The 12,783-nt window shown below is 33.0% G+C and overlaps 2 protein-coding genes across 2 annotated transcripts; both read left to right on the forward strand.

Moving 5' to 3' along the window:
* The first annotated feature begins 3,534 nt into the window (after positions 1-3,534).
* Positions 3,535-7,260, forward strand: LOC144547756 (disease resistance protein RPP13-like). Its single transcript, XM_078296453.1, has 3 exons — positions 3,535-4,151; positions 5,002-5,784; positions 6,069-7,260. Exons 1-3 carry the CDS (start codon positions 3,535-3,537, stop codon positions 7,258-7,260), a joined length of 2,592 nt encoding a protein of 863 aa, XP_078152579.1.
* Positions 7,261-9,327: 2,067 nt separating this feature from the next.
* Positions 9,328-11,083, forward strand: LOC144547757 (putative F-box/LRR-repeat protein At3g59160). The gene is made up of 3 exons (XM_078296454.1): positions 9,328-10,197; positions 10,584-10,748; positions 10,901-11,083. Exons 1-3 carry the CDS (start codon positions 9,328-9,330, stop codon positions 11,081-11,083), a joined length of 1,218 nt encoding a protein of 405 aa, XP_078152580.1.
* The last annotated feature ends 1,700 nt before the right edge of the window (positions 11,084-12,783 follow it).

Raw genomic sequence — 12,783 nt, forward strand, 5'->3', positions numbered from 1 at the left:
TGTGTACTAACACCATCAGTTGAAAAATCTTTAACCGATGGGAAAAGTACCAATGCCATCGGTTTTCAACCGATAGTATATGTATATACCTTTTCTATCGGGGCGATATGCATCGGTTCAAAAACAGATGGTAAAGTTTAATTCTAACCGATGACAAAATATTTTTTTGTAGTAGAGTTTAGTTTATTAATATTCATACTCATGCATGCATCCATACCTATTAATTAATAAATTAAAATGGAGTATGGCTAATATAACATCAGTGTTATTTCAGTCTATATAACACCAACTCCAAAACCAATTAAATCGAGTTCAAATGATGAATCCAAACCGTTCAAACTGATTTACTTCATTAGTTGTGCGTTTACATGTAAAATTTATAAGTTTTTGAGTTTATTTGGTATCAAGTCAAGCGGTCAAATGTGTGAGTGTTAAATAAAAAAGTCAAGCGGTCAAATACATGTATCTCATTCTCAATCTTCATTCAAAAATATCGATTTTGTGTGAATGTTAAATAAAAAAGTCTCTTTATATTTGATTCAATTTTATAATATGCTCCTGTTGTAATACACGGGCACGATACTAGTAACTGTCAATGTACGTATATATAACAAAGAACCATAAAAAACGATCATGTGAAAGTACTAGTGATATTTCAAAAGTTTCCTATATTTCAATGATTATACAAAAACTTAGACATGTACATGTGTCGTTGTTTTATATTAGCAAACAAGGTAATACATTAGAACAACAAAACTCATCAAAAATCTTAATAACACGCAAGTTTTGCTCTATATAGTCTATATATATGACATTTATTTACTTTTTGAGTACCATATAATGCTTGTAGCTAAAAGAGGTTTATAATAATTTTGACACCATTCAAGCTTCAAATCGATTCCTTCTACTATTGGGTTTGGGCGTGTAAATACAGAATAAAATAGTATTAAATAAAGGTGAACTCTCCGAGAACCTAACAGCTAGCGGTCCGCGTTGTGCTCCACACATGCCAACGTGACATTTCTTGATGAACTACAAGTTATCAATATTAAATTATTAATTACTTGTTTTTCTCTTATTGTTCAATGTATCGACTGTGACATTTCTTGATAAACTACAAGTTATCAATATTAAATTATTAATTTCTTGATGAACTACAAGTTATCAATATTAAATTATTAATTACTTGTTTTTCTCTTATTGTTCAATGTATCGACTGTGACATTTCTTGATGAACTACAAGTTATCAATATTAAATTATTAATTACTTGTTTTTTTCTTATTGTTCAATGTATCGACTGGACATTTTAATGAGTATGGCTAATATAACATCAGTGTCATTTTAGTCTCTATGACACCAACTCTAAAACCTATCAAATCGAGTTTAAATGGTGAATCCAAACCGTTCAAACTAATTTACTCTATGAATGATGCGTTTACATGCAAACTTTTTATATTTTCGAGTTATTTTAGTATCAAATCAAGCGGCAAAAATATTGAAAAATGAATGTATTAAAATTAACTTAAAAACTCACACATTTCAATACAAAAATTTAAAAAATGTTTGTTTTGCTTATAAAAAAAAAAACAAACCGTGGAAATTTTCCATGATTTGAGAATTTTTAAAATTCTTGGTCAAACTTGATTATTATTATGAAAATATTTTGTTAATTGGGTATTTTTAAAAATGTCAGGATCGACCTCATCTGCATACATATTTTAATTGGCAGTTTCTACGAAAGTTATGAGAGAGGACATTTTGCTAATATAAAAAAAAAATATTAATTATTAATTAATAGATTTGGTGGAAAACCTAGTTTGAATAATTTGGCTGCCAAGCCTGAGTTTGCTATTATTATAGTTTACCTTAACCCCTGTGTGTGGCTTAGATGTATGCATGGATTAGATAGACTTCCTGTTTTGTGTTTGCCAATCATGAGAGTAGTATGATGCTTGTTTTGGTCAGGGTTGTATTATAATCTACTTTTGAAAAACAAACAATGATAATTATAAAGATGGGCTCTTTGCCTTTTTATCAAAAAAAAAAAGATTTGGTGGAAAGGGAATTTGACTCTTGCACAACCTAATATCAATTCTGATAAGGTGTTTTCGAGGCCATTTATACTCTCTCATAGGTCATGAATAAGTCTGGGATTCTGACCTTATCAAGAGCTCAATCCGAAAGGGAGAAAGAGAAAATAAATAAAGGTTACTAAAAATGATAATTATAGTTAAAATAGAAAGTTGGAGGAAAAATGGAGGATGGGTAGGTGGAAAATAGATGAAATACAATATAATTTGATTTATTAGAAAGACTGTACCACATGTAACACAATGAAATACATGTAACATTCACACAAAATCAATATATTTGAAATATTACAAATATTGAATATATTTCTTTAAAAATAGATGAAATACAATATAATTTGATTTATTAGAAATACTGTAACAAATAACCCGGATCAACATTTTTTAGGTCAGATTTTTCGCGGCTGTAAGAAAAATTAATATATTTCTTTGTGTTATTGGAAAAAAATGCTTAAATTTTGAATTATTGATCCCAGTTGAAAAGTCACTTATAGGTAATACAGAAAATATTGTGAGCCTTCTAGTACATTTAATTTCTAAAAAGTTGTATCCATTTTTGAAAAAAAAACAAAAATTTTAAATTATTTAATGATTGTTATTCAAAAAGAATTATCAAAATAGATACAACTTTTTAAAAATTAAATGTACTAGAAGAATCACAATATTTTCTGTATTACCTATAAGTGACTTTTGAATCGGGATCAATAACACATAAAGAAATATATTAATTTTTCTAACAGCCGTGAAAAATCCGACCTGAAAAATGTTGATCCGGGTTATTTGTTTCAGTCTTTCTAAAAAAACTCAAATTATATTGTATTCCATCTATTTTGAAATAAATATATTCAAAAATTATAATATTTCAATAAAAAAAAAATTATGTCTTGTAAAAAAAATAAAAAAAAGCCAAAACCGGTTTCAAAGTCATTCAAACCAGTTTTGACTTTGAAACCGGTTTTGGCTTCTTCTTGTTTTTTTTTTCGTAGAAACTGCCAATTAACTTTCGTAGAAACTGTCAATTAAAATATGTATGCAGATAAGGTCGATGTGAACACAGACAAGACTGAAAAAATTAAATAAATGAATAAATTTGTTTACCTCGTTGAAATATGGGTGCACTGCAGCCATCTAAAGTCACAAGACTGACAAAAATTAAATAAATTAATAAATGCATGCACCTCGAGATTTGTTTTCTTCAAATATGAGTGCACATGAGGTCCATCTGAAGTCGACAAGACTGACAAAATTAAATAAATTAATTAAAGCATCAAGTCAAGTAGTCGGTCAATTGAGACCTTAATTTATACAAGTTCCTGCGCGCGAGCTTCTTTCTGGTATATACTGCACAACAAATATAGCTAATACTGTGCTATATACATTCAATTCACAAACCAGTTCCTCAAATTTCTTCAATAAATCAATCACTCGCTCGTTTTAACTGAGATGGCTGAGACAATTGTAAATTTGGTGCTCAGCAAGCTGGCTGATGTTGTAGTTAAGAAGGTTTTACACTTATACAGTGTGAATGAGCAAGTTGAGAAAGTAAGCCGTGAACTCCAATGGATTCAGGCTTTTCTCAAAGATGCTGACAGGAAGCATATCAAAGATGAAAGGCAAAAATATTGGGTGAAGGAGGTTAGAGATGTTGCTCATTCTATAGAAGATGTCATAGACACCTTTCTCATGGATATCCCACAAAATCCACAAAAATCAAGCATGAGGATAACCATAACAAACAAGCTAAGAAAAACCAAAACTCTAGCAGCTGTACACAACCTTGTAAATGAGATAAACCAAATCCATGAAAAGATAAAAGAGATCGAAGAGAGCAGAGTCAGATATGGAATAAATAATTTGGGTGAGGGCAGTGGAGATATCACACTACCCGTCAGGCCACTGATACTACCTGATATTGATCCCGATATTGTTGGCTTCAAGGCAGACCAGGACTGCATTGTAAAGGAGTTGCTTGATGAGACCACCAAGAGACGTTATGCGGTCTCAATTTGCGGGATTGGTGGACTCGGAAAAACTACTCTTGCACAAAAAGTATACAATTGGTATGCGCTTTCTAATTTTCTAAATTATGTCATTTGCTATCAATTTGATTCAAATTCACCTTTCTCCCTATTTTAATTTTTTTCACTAATTTTTTTTATAAAAATTATACACATTAGTTAAGATAATTGGGGTGTTTATCGTTAATTAATTGCGTATTGAACATAACTTGTCTCGAGTCAAATTAAACTTTAGAAATTAATCTTCCATTGCATTACCCCTTCTATAATTTAAAAAGATGGAATACGGTTGCGGATTGAACATAACTTATCAAAGCTTGTAATTTCTTTTCTCAATTTCATTTGTAGTCACGGGTGAAACTAGAAAATTTAAATAGAAGTAGCTGAGAAATAAAAGATAAAAATATATTCAAGTCACCCACAACCACAATGAATAATTTTAACTACTAAATTAGAAACAAACATTTAATATTTTATAATTAAGGAGGACTAAAGAACTATATAAAATTTTAATATCTTAGTAGTCCCCACCCACCCACATTTTCATTTTTTTTTTTTTTAAACATGGCAGATGCTGCCAAGGAATTTCATTTAATTATTAAGGAGGACTAAAGAACTATATAATATTTAATATCTTAGTAGTCCCCCCCACCACCCACATTTTCATATTCTTTTTATTTTATTTTTAAACATGGCAGATGCTGCCAAGGAATTTCATTTAATTAGTAGCAAAGTTTACGTCTGCCATCGACTCAGGCTTTACAAATCCTTCTATATATATAGTCCTACATGTACTTTTCCATATTCACTAGCTTATATATTTTATGGAGTCCTTCATCTTTTTATTTTGGTTATATTAATTAATGTCTAATATAATCTTTTATTTTTGCAGTAACGATGTCAAAGGACAATTTGGAGTTCGCATATGGGTAGCTATTTCTAAAAAGTTCGAAATAATTGATGTTTCAAAAAAAATATTGCGACAACTTGATCCTCATATCAAATTGAGTGAGCTGCCAAATGAAAATGAAGTTTTTCTTATTGAGATTCACAAATCTCTTAGATGCAAAAAGTACCTCATAGTCCTAGATGATGTTTGGACAAGCGATCTATGGACCCAAATTGGAGCAGCATTTCCAGATGAAAACAATGGGAGTAGAGTACTTATAACCACTAGGGTCGCTCATGTTTCTAAGAGCGTGGATCCCATGTGTGAACCATACAAACTCCAGTTCTTAACTGAGAAGTTAAGCCGAGAGCTTTTGTTAAAAACAGTTTTTCCTAATCAGGATCCAAATAAAAGTTCTTTTGATGATCTTTCTAATATCATAGATCAATTTATCCGTAAGTGTGGTGGGCTGCCTCTTGCATTGGTGGTTTTAGGTGGTCTCTTATCAAAGAAGCCACACAACTATGCTGCTTGGAGTAGCGTGTTCCGGACAATGAGTTGGCATGTCGAAGGAAAAAATTGTAGCGAGATCATAGGCACTAGCTATGAAGACCTACCATTTGCTCTCAAGACATGTTTTATGTACTTTGCCGCATTTTCCGAAGGCTTTGAAATTCATGCCCCATCATTATTTTATTTGTGGATTGCAGAGGGCTTCATACCACAAGAAGATAATAGAACATTGGAAGAAACTGCAGAGAGTTTTTTAGAGGATCTCGTACAAAGGTATTACATCTTCATTTAATGATTTACACATGTTAATATAACATGTTGATTTCAATTGAATAATCTCAGCATCTACAGCTTATGTATACAACATCATACTAAATTGTTTTGATACTAACTATTTTTTTATAATCTCTATAATTACTGTACTTAAAATTCATTATCGTTTATAATATGTTACATAATGAGTACACAATATGCAAGCTATTACATTTAAGGCCTCTCCAAAGTCCAAACCCGATGAGCTTGATCATTTAAAATGATTTGTTTTCATTGTATGCTAGGAGCATGGTTCAAGTAAAGAGTAGATCACATTATGGCTCCATCGAATTTATACGCATACATGATCTACTACGAGATCTTGCTCTCCAAAAGGCCAAGGAGGACAACTTTCTCCTGGTGTATTCACATCCAGATGATAAAATGAGCTTGAGCAGGGCACGCCGTGTGGCAATTCACAATCCAGATTGTGATCAACTTATAATGAGTCAAAACCTCCGCACTCTTTTGTGCTTCTATAATGGAAGAATACCGAATTTTTCTAAGCAAAGACTGCTCAAAGTGGTAAGAATTGGAGTCAAAACGGATAACATAATAGAGTTGGGAATGCTTGAGGGATTGACTCAGTTAAAATACTTGAATCTTAGTGGGAAGCTAAGTGACGAGTGTGATCAAGAATACTTCGAGAAAGTGATAGGCAGAATGAAATTTCTGCAGACCCTTTTAGTATTGCTACGACCAATGAATGGGGAGTGGTTTGATTTTCCTAAGTGTGCATGGAATATCAAGACACTGAGGCATGTCTATGACCCGAGGAATTTGGAACTCCCAGCATCAGCAAAATTAACAAATTTGCAAACTATTGGAGTTGTGAAGCTCAGTCAATCATGGCAGATAGAGTCACCTCCTCATGTACCCAATTTAGTTTCATTAGTATTACATGCCACATCATCTCCATCGAAGGCAGTTATCACTTTTCTATCCACATTACCACACCTAACCACTCTCTCTATAAGTTATGATCAAAGTGTACCAAACATATTTGACATGAAAAAATTCCCATTTTATAAGCATTTAAAATCTCTCAGAATTTCTTACAATGGCTCTAATAAATTGACCCTTCAAAAGGATATGCTCCCCTGTCACCTCATTTGTCTCGATATTAATGGCCACTACATGTTCCAGGAAGATATAATGCCAGTATTAGAGAAGCTACACTGCCTTAAGGTTCTCATTCTTCACAAAGCATTTGAAAGTCGAAAAATGAGCTGCTCATCGGAAGGCTTTAGCCAGTTAGAAGTATTGCATCTGTCATCCTTATTAGTAGAGGAATGGGAGATAGAGAAGGGTACCATGCCTATTCTTAAAGAACTCGTTATTTGTGGATGTGGTAAATTGGGTGTACCTCAAGGGCTACAATACCTTGTCAACCTTCAAAAATTGAAGTGGCCAGAAGTGGGTAATTCCTTCAATTGATTTCTGCTATTGATAGAGCCACAGACTCCTCCTGTGCATATAATTTTTTTTTAGTAGATAACTTTCCTAAATGCAAATTGATTGTGTATATATCATAAAATTTCCAGATAATCCGTATAAGAAATATATGTCAACTCATCAGAATGGAAAGAGAGAAAGAGAGAAAAAAAGGCAATTATGGAGGCAAAAAGAGCGATTTTTGAGGCAATATTCGGGTAAAATTTTTTATTTAATTTTTATTTATTTTTTTTGAACTTTTTAATTGTTACGAATTGCTAGGAAGTTTTACAAACTGCTCAAGACAATTTTTTATGAATTATTTAGAATTAATATCAATGTCTAATCCATTATTATTATTTGAAATTCTAGTTCTTAGCATGTTACATGAAGTCAAAAGAGAAATTATTAATAATTTTTGGACAGATAAAACCCTCATGATCAGGAGGCGATTTCAGCGTATATTTTCACCCAAAAATGTCAAAGAATTTATGAGCACTGAATAAATTGATAAAAATACGTAAAATTAATTCATTTCTACTTCATACATCATTTTTCCGTTTTAAACTTAATACCGAAATTCACATTAAAGTAAAGTATGTTACTATGTTATACAAATTGTTATATATACAGCAACAAATAATAAAATAATTAAAAATAGAGTAGAGGTCATTGAGGAACACGACTTCTTTGACGGACCGAATAAAAATAAATTTATATTCGGATCTTTATTTCTCAGGTTCACTCCCGGATCCGGCGAGTGAGTGTAGGTACCGGGTCGGACCGAGTAGAATACTCACGGCCGGGTCGGAATTCGGTGCTATATGGAATATCAGGTGATTCGTTTTGAAATTCGTGCCAGATTAAAATCGACGATTCAGATTTCATTTTACCTGGCTGTCAGTTATTGCACTGGATCTGAATTCGGATCCGACTCCGACTTCGTTTTATTGCCATGTGAGACTCTTACGTGGCAAGAAAAATGTCCTCCGAGCCCGCATCGTCTGCATTAACTCAAAATAACATCTTTTGAGTTAATACATCTCAACCGTCTGATTTAAAACGGAGCCAATCCGGTCCTCTGTCTATAACACAGCGACCCTTTACTATTAGTGAAGATCTAACTCACACGAATATTAAAGCGAATCGAACGGTCCAGATGCATTAAGGTTCTTCTTAAGTTAATGCAGAGGATATGAGTTCCTCGACTCCCAACTCTCCGCTCTTTACCCTGTCCTCTCTCTCTTCTCCAGTTAAAATATTCCAGTTCTCGTAACCTCTCGCGGCCTCGCCTCTCGCCTCCCGACTCTCTCCATTCAACTCTCATTACCCCTTCCTTGCCTTGTTCTCTCCGTCACCAATCAACAATTTTATCTGTATCGAGGTTTGTACCTACACTCTCTCTGTCTCTCACACACACGCGCACCCCACCAGGTCTTCGACTTTGAATATGTGTGTGAAATGAGCAAAACCTAAGATTTTAGCCTCTTATTTTCAATTGCGATTGGACATCTGTTGTAATTTATTTCAGGTTTCAATTTATCCGTGAAACTTCAATATTTACAATATGAACCACAGATGATGCAATTTTTACAATATGACCCACAGATGATGCAATTTTTACAATATGACCCACAGATGATGCAATTTTTACAATATGACTCACAGATGATGCAATTTTTACAATATGACCTACAGATGATGCAATTTTTACAATATAACCCACAGATTCTTTTTTCAATTTTTCAAAAGAATAAGGCACAATGTTAATAATGACTGCACTAACTTTTTTTTGGGTCATAATATGTGTAATAAACAGCTGCTAATAGGTGAAGAAAAATCAGAATTACTTTTGGATCAGTACTCTACTCTCTCTTCCATTTTTTTTTTTTTTTTTTTTTTAAATATCAATTAAACTTCAAAGTAGATCTCTCAAGTGCCTAAGATATTTGGTCGGATTATCGATGTAAGCTGCTTATTCTAGGCCTCACTAATACTATATTTATAAAAATGCAATGCCGGTACTTATTTCCAGTTCTTCTTCTCTTCTGAATCCAAGCCACATTGAACATGACAAGTCGCAAAACTTCTCTGAAATCTACAAAGAAAAGAATGACCCGACCTAAACTTAAACTTAAACCTAAACCTAAACCAACACATAAACCTACTGGCACCAGACCCAAAAATATTCCAAGTACCATAGACAGGATAAGTAGATTACCAGACCATCTCTTACATCACATCCTTTCCTTTCTCCCACCAAAACAAGGAGGCTGTACCAGTATATTGTCGCATAGGTGGAGACATGTATGGCTCTCAATGCAAGGCCTAAAATTTTACACTGATGAATTTGCAAATTTCGGGCCTGATAAGTTCATCAGTTATGTCAATGCCACATTGCCTTACCGCTCGAAACAAGATCTTCAAGTATTCAAAACATTTTTGTTGAATGATTCTCCCACTAATCTTGCAGCAAGCACAAGTTGGATCACTCACGCATTAAAGAACGATGTTCGGGTTCTTCACATTATAATCCAGCTTAAAAATTCTGGTGACAATGTGATTTTACCGAGACCTATGTTAACTAGCCAATCTTTAGAGAAGTTGGGTTTATTTAGTTTCCCTGATGTGAGAATAATTACACCAAATGTTATAAGTTTAAGCCAACTCAAAACTTTGAGCCTACAACAGATGGATGTCAATTCAGCTTTCATGGAGAAGATAATTTCTGGGTGCCAGAGGCTTGAAAATTTGAATTTGCATTATTGCTGGTTAAGATGTTCGGGGATTTCTTCGAGGATGTTGAGAAATTTGGTCATGGAAAATTGTGGAATACAGAATCTGAGGAAGAATAAGTTCTACATTTGTACGCCTAACCTCGAAAATTTGCATTTTAATCAAAAATATGCAGTATTCTGGCCCACTGGCAGGGTCAATGTGGTATGTTTTGTATATCAATGGTCTTAGCTTTTTAGTTATTATGAAAATCTCATGCTTGATCATCAGACCAATATGTTAAAAAGATATACAAACTACATGTTCCCTCAAGTTACAGAAACTGCGAGAAAGAAGGGATGTTTTGTCTGGTGGGTAGGTTCGGAGGGGGAAGGGGTGGCAGCCTGATTTTTTTTTATTCTACTCTTTTTTGTTGTTATTACTATAACTTCTATTTCAGGCACGAACCTGCAACTAACCACACAACAAAAAATGATATTGAAATTGGAACTTAGTTATCAATTGGTACATAAATTGTATGGTGGGCTCAACCGGTATGATGTGGAGATCCATTTGGTGAGTGTTCTAACTAGAACTTTCTATGTCTTTAGCTTTTTCGGCAGTGTAAGCTAGATTTCCGAAGTTTGAAGCTAGATGTCCCAAATTTGAAGAGCTTAATTCTTGGTGGATATTGGGTTTCACGTAATCCTGCTGCTGTCACATTCTTTCTTCAGCAGTCACCGATGCTTGAAAAGCTTACTGTGATCTGCAACGAGGTATGATTTCTTTCTTCTAGTTCCAATTCATACGCAACTGTACCAACTTTTGATCAACTACTTGCTGACTATTTGTGAACGTTTGGATAGTATTATCTGGAAAAGCAACACTTGGTGTTCTATGTATGATTTTTTTTATTTTTTATATATAGGTTTCTGGACCTTGGATAGATGTGGAACCATTTAACATGTCGAGTGATTTGTGTTTCCAATGCAAAAATCTGAACTCTGTTGATATAATAGGCGAGAAGTCTGGTAAAATTATATCGCATCTAACAGAGGTTTTGAAGAGAAATGGAATTGCTAATCTGAATCTTATGGAATTGCTAATCTGAATCTAATTCCGGATAGTTTGTCTTTTTTTAAAGATGATTGCTTGAAAATGCTTTATGATGTCTGGCATTGGATAAATCCCTTTTAGACTGCTATGAGTGCATCTTTTTTGTGTGTGTGTGTGGATTGGGGAGGGGGAACAAGTTCAATTGTTCAAACCTGTTTGATATTAATATATGGGATGCTTGATCAAATTCAGTGTCGGAATTAATTTGCTAAATTGATGTCATCATCTTGCATTTATATGCCTCTAGCAGCTTATTTTGTAAACACAAATGTAATGTTAATACTCGAAAGTTCGTTTTCTTCCTTTCTGAATTACTAAATCACCCCCCTATTGATCTGGTTATCTTCACCAAAAACCTTTTTTTTTTGTTTTTTTCTTTCTGAATTTCTTTCGATTTTTGCTGAATTCGTTGGGCTTTTCATTTTGGATGGAGAGTGACCCGCTTTTATTTCATGCACCAAAAACGTTTGTATGGTATTAACCTGAGACATGCGAGAAAAGTGGTGGGATTAGGGCTGATAAAAGAAAGTTGTAAGTCGCTCGAGATCGGTTGGAAAATGATAATATAATTAACTTGTTTCATTCTGTATTCGTCTTGTCATTAGCGAGTTTCAATTTGACTTAACTAGGTTTGTGCTACCAGCTTGTTCGACTCATTTTCCAGTTTGTTGCAAGAAAAAGTTATTTTTCCGACTTTTCTATTGTTCTCTCTTTGTTTTCATCATGAGAAGATGAAGTTTGTTGCAAGTGTTGAAACTTTAATTTGAAAACTCAAAATTTTAATTTTATGATGAGTTTCTTCGCCTGAGGATGGCTGAGATAATTAATTGTTAATGTAAAAATCCAGATCCAAACCAAACACTGTCAGCACTCTTTGGCACTATATACATTTTTTGTTCCATATGTATAGTTTTTACAAATTTCTAAAATCATATCTAAAATCATATCTAATATGATTTATACAACTTTTATATTGTGGTTCATCCAATTTTATATGCATATACACTGTTTTGGTTTTGTTTTCTTCGCATTATATCAACGACTTGTTCTGTTTTTCCTGCAATATCTCAGTCAGGGTATTGGAAAGGTGGCTAAGTCACCCCTTTAATATTAAAATTTTAGTTATATATATTGAAATTTAATTAAATCTTATTTTTTTTCAAAATTTTCTATATAGTCTAGCTCCTCTCAATAATAATCAATTGTTTACTTGTAGTCCAGTAATTAGAATTTTATCTTGTAGTTGAGAGGTTTTGAGTTTAAATTTCACTCACCACATTATACATTTTAACTTTCAGCTCCTCTATCGAAATTTTCTAGTTCTTTCTTTGGCACTGCCGAAGAAAAGTGATGCTTTCTGCTAGTTAATAAATAATTTTTTTGTGCAGGGGCTGCTGAGGCAACCCTCGTAGCTTCAAGGCTGCTAAGTTAGTTCATAAGAATTTTATTTCGATCTAATCAATTTATTAAGTTTATTCTTATGTTGCTATAAATTTAATGGCTGGTCTTTTAACTTATTTCAAATATGTTGAATGCTAAAGGTTGTTGAATTTATGTTTATATCAACAAAAAAAAATGTATCTTCTCAGTTCTAACCCAGATTTGACCTTAATTTCAAAGTTAATTAAATTTTGAAATTAAAAAAAAAATTCTATACATTTCTAATGAAATAAATTATCTTGCTGAATGTTAAAC

Source organism: Carex rostrata, chromosome 32, assembly GCF_964058835.1.
Source record: "Carex rostrata chromosome 32, lpCarRost1.2, whole genome shotgun sequence".
NCBI classification, from domain to species: Eukaryota; Viridiplantae; Streptophyta; class Magnoliopsida; order Poales; family Cyperaceae; genus Carex; species Carex rostrata.